Below are 11,605 nucleotides of genomic sequence, written 5' to 3'. Positions count from 1 at the left end.
GGTGATTTTGTCTTACTGCCGCCCTGCCAATGGTTAAAGGGTCACATCGGACATTTGCCACCACGCAAAAAAAATGAAAATAATCAGCGCAAACACGCACGAAAGTAAATTAACATAACTTTAATTGAAATAAATAGAAAAGACTATAAATATGAAATTTAATTTTTAAGTACAATAAAAACAGCTATGGTCTATCAACAATATGATCGGATGCAGCTCGATATACTGTATACAGTAAGTCTGACTTCCGAATGACCAAACATCCATCCTGTCTTACACCATCACTTGTTTGGATACTTGAGAAAAAGCCCAATATTCATTTTTATTACTTTTTTTTGCAGAACTCTGTTATTTTGAAGTAAAATTCATTATAATTACTTGACCTTTTTTTGGCCCTCACTGAAATTTATTAAACTACGTGTACAATTACATCATGTTAAAGTATCTAAATAATGCGTATATACTGATATATTTTAAAAGAATATACACATTGTCATCTCCCTTTCTCTCAAGTGTTCAGGGAGTTATTATCCGAGGCGGACGAATGAGTTTGGGGGTTATGGACGATTCATAGCAAATTTGACATTCATTATGTACTTCGTATGCTTCATAGAGCCAAGATGATAATATATTTCACCGCTAAAATAATGATTTACATATGTACATATATAAAACATAAATCAGTCTACATGTCGATCATACTGAACTCTGGCGAATCACTCGACTGTCCATAACGATCACGTGCTGCGTTTCTACATGGCGTCTAAGGTCAACTTTTCTTTGGAAAGCTCGACCACATCTCTCACATGGGAAAGGTTTAAATCCAGTGTGTTTTCTGCTGTGAGTTATAAGGTTTGACGACTGGCTGAAACATTTCCCACACTGCATGCATTTATGGGGCTTCTCACCTAAAATGACAAAAAAGCAAAATTTATTAGAATGTATAACAGTCGTACCATGTGTATGACTTTAGTGCTGATATAGTTCTCCTAAACCTGAATGTATCAAACACGCTTCCAGATCTGGATGAAGATGTATATTGTCTTAATAATTTCCAGCTAAACGTTTTGCTTAAAAAGCGGTTTATTGCTTTTAGAAATTTTGCCCGGTAAAACGTAGTAAGGATTGCAAAAGATGATGAAACTTTCCTGAGGTCTCTAGCAATTACTCTGAGTCATCGTTAATCAATAGATAGTATAATTTATCTGTGATTTTTGCTGATAAAATGATGTTTCAGGAACTTCATGAAGGCATTGACTATCTCGGATGCGTAAACGTGATATACAGTATTGATGCAAACGGATCTAAGTTGTTTTTCAAAGCTAAATATCACAAATGTTAATGTCCTTTCACTAATCTCGATGAAACATGGTTCTTCGCCACGAGTGCAAATCGTTTTGGTGAATCAAGATATATCGCACGTGATTCTAGTTTTTTCCAGCAAAATATTACATGTTCTTGGTAAGTGAGGGTGTGTGATAAAAAGAATATTACATGACTGTGTTGTTCTGATCGGTTGTATCGTTACCCTTTATTGTGTAAAATTGTATTTCCATTCGCCCAGTAAGACTCGTGTACATAGTACTAAAATATCGACAATAGGCCTGTACTGAGCGACACAACCCATCAGAACATCACAAACATGTAATATTCCCTATACAATAATATGATTACTAATTCATATTGAAATAGCTAAATATAATATCACTGTTTATCATTATATAAAAAAATTATCACTGATCAGTTTCTGAAACAAATTATTTCATATACAGATGTATAATAATATTTCCATTAGCGCAATGGTAAGACCATTTTAGGTGCTGCCTATACAATAAAACAATAACAGCATCCCCCTCAATATAATTATTCCGTTATCAACCTAGAATCTGTTCTTAAATGTCACACGTCTCTTCTGAATGATCGCCAAATCAACTATCCAATTCTATCAGATTTCCTAATAGACACAATTGATTGAACTGGTTACAAATATTTTCAAAGGGAAAGCAAAATCTAGTATCTAAAATGTTAAGCGCTGTGATGGGGCAGTAATGCAAAGGTCAACTAAATCTTGTTCGTTATTCTGAAATGTCAGCATCCCTAACGGACTGTTGCAGGTCCCAGGACGACGTCTCCATTATAACTGATAGCCCTGTATCAGTTAAATCGTATAGTGATTACGATAATGAAATAGTTTGGTATTAGAATTATAGGTTGGTTGATGAGCCCCGTCAAGAGCTAAATATCGAAGATAGTGTGTCGGAATACCACTTAAATTGATAGAAATGGAAAATATGTGTCCAAAAGAGGCAAACATTATTTTTTCTAAAACAAACGTAAAAGGAAAAAAAAAATACTATGTGTAAAATGATTTCACGGTCACCAGCAGCAATCTTATAAACTACAGTATCTGAAAAGCAAACTCTTCCCTGTAAATGCACACTGTTGTTTTAGATCAGTCTGATAGAAACCATCACCAAAAGAATGCTACGCTTATCTTAGTATCATGATTGTACTTCAGTCACCTTAGCAAAGTCATGTACTTCAGTATCAGACTGGATGTTTCCTAGTTCAGTCAGGTCACTTAACTTATTCCTCGGCAGAGGTTCTACTGTCATTTGATCAGATTTTAATGAGATTGTTTGTGTGTGGGGGGTGGGGGCGTTTATTATGGGTATGATAACTTTTGGGTTACCGGAAAGCATTCTGTTTTAATATATATTTTGAAATACATTGTTTAACGCATGTTTCACCTATAAACTCTGAATAGTCACAGCACTGGCGGATAACTTATATCAATTATGAAGGTTAACCTTTTTAAATGCGATGAGATAACAATATTTTTCCAGCTTTTCAGTGACTTTCGAAAAAGCCTTTTGTAGCTTGTACTGCTTTTACAAGGACCGCAATGAAAATAATGGCTACTAACCTTGTGACACACATAAATCATTTCTCATTTATTTATTTATTTATCTATCTATCTATCTTTTTCATTTATTTATTTATTTGTCTATCTTTTTCCTTGGCGTAAAAATACTTTACAATTACTTTATATGCGCTTTAATGACTCAATGTCATATTGAAATGTAGAATCACGCGTTCCGCAAATATTCGTCCACTGTAACCTATAGCTTTTTCGAAAAACTTATGGAACTGTGTAAATATTGATGTGAATTTTCAGATCTTTTACTCTTATTAAACACAACAACTCTTAACATATTCTCTAGCAAAACTAAATTGTAAATGTAAATTTAAGAAGTTTTCGTTCAAAATTTTCACCGGATTTTTAAGGACCCGTCAGTTCAAAGTATGAATCACTCGCTTTGATAAAACTAGGTGTATATTACAAATGTTTCAAATCGAAATGAATACCAAGATGAAAGTATTGCTTAAGTAATAATCAAAACCAGTAAACGTTTTGCGAAAACTTTTTGAAATAATTTAGTGCCCCATCCCCTGCTGGATATAAACCACCTTTATTTTATATTCTTCTGTGAAATACTGAAATTTATCAGTGAAATAAAGTTTGAAACAGTGAAAATATCATTTTTATTTTTTCACTGGTACGGAACTACATTTGAATATGAAATGATATGAATTAGTAAATGATATGAAATTCCTTGCAAAATATTCTTCAGTGAAGGTAAAGATGTTTAAAAAATAAAAGGATAATAAATATTTACATTTTATCATAATAAAATGTCAAAGAAATCAGAAAACATAATAGAACTATTTATAGTTTTTCTACAAAGACATCCTGACGCCACGACATTATCACGTTATGATGCGATGCACGCGGCGTTGCGCGGGCAAACTGAATATAATTTTGTTAAAACCATTAAAAATGCATAAAATAAATAGAAAATTTGTTTGTTTCAGTGTAAGAAAGAAATATATTTCACTCGTGTACACCATAATTTACATTTTCACTCGTGGCTGCGCCACTCGTGAAAATATTGCATTATAGTGTTCACTCGGTGAAATATATTTCGATCTTATACTAAAACAAACAAATATCTTCTATTTATATATTTTTTAATTTTATTTCCAAATTTTTACTTTATTCCATCTAAAATTTGGTAATTTTTATCTGAAATACTGTATTTTTATATTTATGATCACCTTTTTATATTCAAAGTTGAAATGAAATCAAACGGGAGATTTGTCCGGTGGGGATAATCTCCACAAAACCTACCTGTATGGATATATGTATGTTTCTTCATATCTGACTTTTGGTGGAATCTTTTTCCGCAGTACATACATGGAAATGGTCGTGTATCACTGTGTATAAGAAGATGAGTTGCCAGTGTGGACGACCGCTTGAAGGTCTTGCCACACTGTTTGCACGAAAACACACGTTCATGCGTATGTACGATCCTGTGTTGATCCAGGCTTACTTCGTGTCCGAACGTCTTGTTGCAAATATCGCAAGTGAACGGCCGGGATCCAGTATGTGTGCGTCGCACGTGAACTTCAAGACCATGTGCAGTGGTAAACATTTTATCACAGTTTGCGCAAGAGTAATTTCCCATTGACAGATCAAGAACGCCATCTTGTACTTTGTACGGACTATTGTCCCTGTTCAAGCCTAGTGTTTTCCATGCATTTAAGTCCTGATAGAGGTTTCTGTACTGGTAATTGGCAGCTAGAAAGTAACTCTGAGACAAGAGAAAATTGTTGAGTAGATAGCGAGTGTCTGGCCGAAGCGGCTGTGAAAGAAAATTGGGACAGAATAAGCTTGAGTACTGTGCAACGTTCTCTTCGTAACTTCCAGCTTCTGAAATTGATAAGACAAGGTAGGTAGAAAAATAAAGATGCTTTGTTATTGACATAAAATAGTACGCCGTCAAGCTTTGTTACGTGCACTAATGATTAAATATAATGAAAAAATAGCATTAAATTTGCACACCGTATTGCAATGTTTACATGCACAGTAACACTTTAAAATGAATTTACTGTCATCAAATTAGCGATTCTATACCATCTGAATCACCTTTATTTCTTTTATTTGATTTATCAATTCAATCCACCATTCTAATTGATACTTTCGCATTCGTACAGCGAGGTATTCGTAATTCAAACAGGTGCTCGTTCGCCCTCTTATTGAGAAAGAACAGATTTCTTTACATAGGGTGTTTTGTTCAGATTCTCTTTCTGCAATGTCCACAAAAGATCTATTTGCCAACACTCCGGTTTTGAGTTACTCTTTAATAAATCACATTAAAATCATTTTAATCTTTGCTTTAAATTTCCCATAAAATGTACTCGAGTTCGCTAATTGATGCGCTTAATTTGTTTGTTTTCTTCCGAGATGCTTTGGTTGCGAGCGTGCTCGGCGCGTTCTGAGTATTTGAATAAAAATAGTTGAACTGATAGGAGATATTTTTTTATTTGAAATCACTTCCAGCACCCTTTAATCGAAGCTTGTGTGAATGAGACATTTTTCTTTCACGATGTTTTGCTATTAAAGAATGAATAAATTACATACAGCATTACAATACCTTGGTAAGGTGCATGTATAAACAGTATGTATATTTAAAATCGTATAACCGTATTACTTAAAAACCCTCGTTCACATAGAATTATAAACTTCTTTTGGTTATCGCACTATAATGTACCATTTTATTGGGAATAGACGTGAGCCCGATAAATTTTCAGCTTTAAACTGTATTTCCGATTTTGGCTAAAAAAATCTTTAAAAACTGAAGTTTGGTCACATTATGAACATTAGAACATGAGAGTTTGTTTCTAAAAACTATACTAAGGAATGCTAAACCAAGAAACAACACGTCTGCGTCGAAAATCGAAGCCGAGTGGCCTCGGCAATAAAAACTTACCATCCCGGCCAAACCACCATAGACAGAGGAATTCGATTACATAAAGCTTAGATCAGTTTATCTACGATAACCTGAGACAAACGCTTTTCAATCGTGAATGGAAAAAATAGTAAAATCATCGAAAACATCGAATTATCATGTGTTTCCATAACATATAATCTGTCAGTGTCTGCTTAATTCCTGATAATAGTAAATTTTTCTGTTTTCCTTGATCAGGAGACCATGCAGTCCCTTTAATTAAAAATTCATTTTTTAGAAATATGCAGATTATATCAATGTTTTCAGATTTAAAATTTGTACTTTTTTTAGTATAAGTAAAGACATGTTAAAGTCAGTTAGTAGCATCTATATGCAACCTTGTATTTTTTTTTTTTTTTTTGGAAATTGATTAACCATTAGCCTGCTGGCAGCAAGTGATTTTGCCTTTGCGACCAGTGCAGACCAAGATCAGCCACATCCGTGCAGGCTGATCATGGTCTGCACTGTTCGGTATTCAGCCAGTCAATTTTCAGTGAACACTCCTTTGACAAACACATGGTACAGCCCAAATAGAATGATAGACCAGTCCATTATAGAAATTTAGCAAGCTAAAGTTTAAGTAGGTGTCAGTCGCACAGTGAATACTTCGTGAGAATCCAAACTGGCAAAATTCTCTCAAGGCGAATACAGCACCTCAGATCGACCTACTTTTATAACAACCCTATTAACTGTTAAACTTTTAAAAATATACAGCACCTGTTTTTTATCATACAGATTTTTCACATTACGTCGAAACGGAATAGTGAACCGAAACCGGACCGAAAACATGCATGATTTGGAAGTCTACGTGGATTGGTGAATTCGGCGCGAAAAGGTGAAAAAAAACTCATGCATTTGCCAGTATATCAATTCTTTTCCCTAATGCAAAAGGCCGGTCAAATATTCATACAGTAATTTAATATGAGCTCCTTAGTATTATACTATGCTTCTATACATTTTCACCCAGAGATTCGGATCAAGACTTGGCGTACATGTGAAAAGCCATAGCCGATTCCCGAATGAAAAAGAAAAAAAGCATCGGTACGGTTTCGGTTCCAGTCTGATGTATATGCGGGGAAAAAAACGCACACTGTTTTTAAAGAAAGTGCGAGCTTCTTAAGTTACATAAAGATGTCTATAATTAAATATAACTTTAAAGTGTATGTAAGTGATTCTATTTTCTCCAAATGACTGTAAAAAAGTAATTATTTTACTAACTTTTGTTTTGCGGAGAACTGTTCTCTCTTGTTGCCCAGGGTCTGAATGCTGTAAACTCGCTTTCTGCTGAGCTGTTTTCCATCTTTGGGCAAACAAAGTTCTTTTCACAACTTGAACCTGCTCCTGACTGCGGGCTCAGAGTGGCGCCTTTAACTCTAGATGTTGTTGGTGATGGCGGACTTGAACACACATCTCCGCCACTTGACGCTTTGTCTGAATTTGGACTGCCAGATGAGTGTTTGTGACTCGAACTCGTGCTTGACTCTGGACTCGCGCACACATCCATGCGCCTATTATCAGAATATGGACTAATGTCGTAGGCATTACTCACTGCGGGGCTGCGAAGTTCAGTGTCGGTACATAAGGACGCGGACTGGTTTTCTGTCGACGGAAATGGGTATCTTTTATAAAACGCCGAATGAATTACATTCTTTCCTACCATACCCAAAACACAACTTGGAACTGGCAGAATTGCATCTGGACAAAAGACAAAATATATCATATTCAAAATTATTCAACTTCAGTTTAGTGTTTTCGACAAAAAAGAGGACGAATTTTAATATACTGAACATAATAAGTAATATTATTAAAAATAAATAATAATATTAAAAAATTGCTATTTTGCCAGTATTTAAAAAAAAAAATGAAATCTTAATGCACAAAATCAGGTAACATTTTCCCTCATAATTTGAAAATTCTGAATAAAATATCCAATGGGCAATGTTGTGACTTTTCAAAAATAGGTTGAAATCTCAAAATGAGTATATTTAAACAATGTCATATATTTATTTTGTTGTTCTAAGCGTACACTAAAAGACTTTTAGTATTTTCTGTATTTTTAAGGTATTGGCAAAATAACTAGTGGGCTGAGTATTTTCTTCAGTTTTTGCATTCAGTATTTTTTCTGATCTATTGTTCCGTCCTTTTACTGTATGATGAAAATGTGTTGTTTTTGTTTTTTAAATTCTATTTATATATGCATTTCAATCATATAATAATTATAATACAAACTGCAAAGTAAGTTTGGCACATATACAACAAACAGCCATATGTATACTGTATATAATTGTTTAAAATCTGTCTAACTTAATCATGTTTTGCTTATAAGCCATTGTTTAAATATATTTTTAAAACATTATGAAGAAAATAGATCATTACAATATAAAATTATAGTAAAAATTAAAAAATGCTCTTACCATATGTAGACGGTTTCACAAGTTGAAAAGCACTATATTTTTCCATTGCTATGTCTTGTCCTTCTGATTTCGTTTTAATCAGAAATGATTTTGGCATCACCGCTTTAAGTGTATCAAAATTTTCCTGCAGCCCTATGATATTTGTAGCACAATCTGGTCGCGTGCCGTTGTTTATGAGTTGTCATTTTTGGCAATGAATCGTCTGCTTGGCGCGTGCTATGAATGGAACTATCCAATGAAATTGCGGGTCGCGAAAAGGAGGCGGTGCTAGTATTTCCTGTTCTTACAGCTCCTTATTTGCTATGTAAATATCAATAAACATTGTTAAAACCGCAGCGAATTAAAACTGCTGAATAATGAAGAAAAGAAAACCTTATGTTGCTACAAAATACTGTAAATCATGCAACTAAATATTTGTATCCGTGTATGAAATTGTCTTTAAAATTTGTAAAATGCATTTGTATTCCGGTCTCCTGACAATTCTATAGATATTGGTACGTACAAAAATCATATTTAGTTCCATTTTACCTTTTCAAAAACGCCTTATAAAATAAGTAGATGTTTCTCAATAGGACACTGGTGCCCCCATTTACTGTCACTGTATGATCAGATGTTACTTGTTGACAATGCAAGACCAAGTTAGATTTCTTATTACCTTGGGTTAGGGTATCGGCTCACTGAAATAATTTCAGATCATGCATGCGACAGAAACTTTTAGCCCTTTATTAATATTTTTTACTAAGTCAAGAACCATAACTCTGGTTTTGCTAAGTGAAATCCCGAACAAAACCGCAGGTACGCAACTTCATATGCCATATTTATAACATTCCTGTAATGTGTCAGCTTTCTTGTTGAAACATCTTTTAGATACATGTGGTACAAACTTATAGGACCGTTGCGCATATTTCTGACTGTCAAGGGCCATAATGCTGGTGTTACATACTGTTAACCCAACAAAGTCCAGGAGCACAACTTCGCATTCTGAGTAAGAATAACGGACGTCTTGATTTGAGATATGTACGTCACAAATTCAGACGGACGGACGGACGGAGCACATCCGGACATACGGACAAGCGCAGATCTGAGTATCCCATGCTCCCATACCATACCCTAAAAAAAAAAACTAAAAAAAAAAAAAAAAACTGGTGGGTTGTGCATAAAAAGCATGATAAGTTCATCACTCGTGAAAATGTCATCATTTTTTAAAATAAAATATTACACGAGCAAATGTACGTATACACATGTAGATTTTCAAGTAATTAATCAACTATATAACCTCATGTCAGGTTTTAATTCTTTTTTTTTTCTAAAGTGAAGTTAGAAGTACACCCTGTTTAATTATTTCCTCGGTCTTTATATGTCGAGGTGTTAATTTTTTTAAATATATGATTTCACCTTTCCTAATATTTTGATTTCTATATTCCTTTAGGCACACGAGAGATCAGAGCGGGGAAAACACTTCTCAGAAAATGATGGCGTTGACGTGTTTTAAGTGCGATACGAACTTTTCATGAAATTCGACGCAAACCCTAAAATTTATATATTTGACAAATTTTAGCGTCTGTAAGTATCATATTTTGTTAAGCGGGTAACGGTAACTATTAGTTAATTAAATCAATGGAGTTAAAAATGTTTAAAGACCTGCGATCAGCGTGATCATTTAATTATTTGTGTACAAATATTGACTTAAGTCACCAATTCGTAAATCTTTAGTTAAAGACTCGTGCCTTTATTTGTATTTTTCTTGAAGTCTCCGCGGTCCGGAAAATACACTTCATTTGTGGTAATTTTAAAGTGTTATAGGCAAATACAAAAATCCAAAGAACTTTGGTATAATATCTAAAGCATTTTTCAAAGCATTGATTTTAATTTTCTTTGATTTCGGCGGCCTATCAGCCTCTAGCGGGTTGTTAACAAATAAAATGGATACAGCCATTGTATGAGGTCCAGACTGCTAACTGGGAAGGAAGGGCCGATGGAGAGAGTAAACAATTCTCTTCATTGACGATGTATTGATATATTTATTGACAAACAATGGGTCAGTTAAATAAATGTGCGAACTAGGCACGTGTTTCACTATTCGCTATTAAAAACATGGTATACAGAGATTTCTTAAGAGATTCTCTCTAAATACAATTTATTTGTGAACTGAATTTGTTTTGATACTATGAATAAGAAAAAAAATATTAGAAGCGTTTATTACCGACCTCAAAAATAATTTAAAAGAAATAACAGCATGGAGCTAAAACACACGTCGTTTCTATTAAAGTGAATTTGCTATTTTAGAGAAGATAGAAAAACTGTATACTGTTTATATTATGTCGAACATTTTCACAAGATACATGGTTGTAGCGGTAGGAACCGCAAATGTCACTGTGTGAGAAAATGGGCAGTCAGCCGGGACTTCTCACATACAAGGCGACTGCCGACCGGGACAACCTACTGTCTTACAATGACGTAGCCAAAATAAATGACTTGAGTCTGTGACAACGTTTTCTGTATCCGTAGCCGGTTAAAATCATATTATCTGAATGATGTCAACGAAGTAAATTAATTTTGTTGCCTTACGTAAATATTGCAATCAAACGTGTTTTAAAAGTTTCAAAACTTATTCTAAATATCTATAACAGATATAGCATGGCTACTTGGTTGCCTTGGTACATTTTATAAACATTGCTAACATTTTGTTTAAAAACTTAAGCCCTTGAAATAACTTCTGCCCCTAAGTTTGGAGCAAAAAGGAATAAAGTCGATACAGAAAAAAAAACCTACTTGAGTTATTTCCAGTTAATGATATGTACATGAGAAATTTGATTGAACAAGCATAGGGACGGGGGCCAGTCTATGTCAGATATACACAAGATTTTCACTATCAGGTACGAACTCGGTTCTATATGTTCTAAAAACTGAAAAAGAGACTTGTACAAGATTGTGAAAAAAAATATGTCTCAAAATTATTAGTTTTTTGTCAGCATAAAAAGATTACATAAGTGTTAACTTTTATATGTGAACATTTCATTCACAAGAATTATGGAACATCGAACTGTAAGAGTATACTAAATGCGAAAATATGAAGCACGATAGGAATGTATATGCGACAGTAATGTTAGCAATATTCTACATCAGAGAAATATGAGAATACTATTGTGATTCTAAAATTCCATAAAAGCGAACGTGATTTTTATGTGATTTGATGACACTCGGATTAAATCATCTAAAAACCAATAGACAAATAAACATGGGCTCTGGGAAACAGCATCTGCTCCAGAAATCCTTTAATTGCTTTCCTAATTCACAACTACTTGTCGTCACAACTTTCACTTAAATTCAATATTTTCT

At 33.9% G+C, this 11,605-nt stretch overlaps 1 protein-coding gene across 1 annotated transcript; it reads right to left on the bottom strand.

Annotated features, from left to right (window-relative positions):
• Positions 1 to 313: 313 nt before the first annotated feature.
• Positions 314 to 8,406, bottom strand: LOC123545735 (zinc finger protein Gfi-1-like). The gene is made up of 4 exons (XM_045332042.2): positions 8,267 to 8,406; positions 7,071 to 7,547; positions 4,193 to 4,774; positions 314 to 908 (listed from the first exon to the last, which is right to left on the bottom strand). The coding sequence occupies exons 1-4, from the start codon at positions 8,361 to 8,363 to the stop codon at positions 697 to 699; spliced, it is 1,368 nt and encodes a 455-aa protein (XP_045187977.2). The 5' UTR covers positions 8,364 to 8,406; the 3' UTR covers positions 314 to 696.
• Positions 8,407 to 11,605: the final 3,199 nt, after the last annotated feature.

Source organism: Mercenaria mercenaria, chromosome 1 (genome assembly GCF_021730395.1).
Source record: "Mercenaria mercenaria strain notata chromosome 1, MADL_Memer_1, whole genome shotgun sequence".
NCBI classification, from domain to species: Eukaryota; Metazoa; Mollusca; class Bivalvia; order Venerida; family Veneridae; genus Mercenaria; species Mercenaria mercenaria.
The sequence above is the reverse complement of the archived record's forward strand: the minus strand, read 5'-3'. Positions and strand labels throughout refer to the sequence as shown.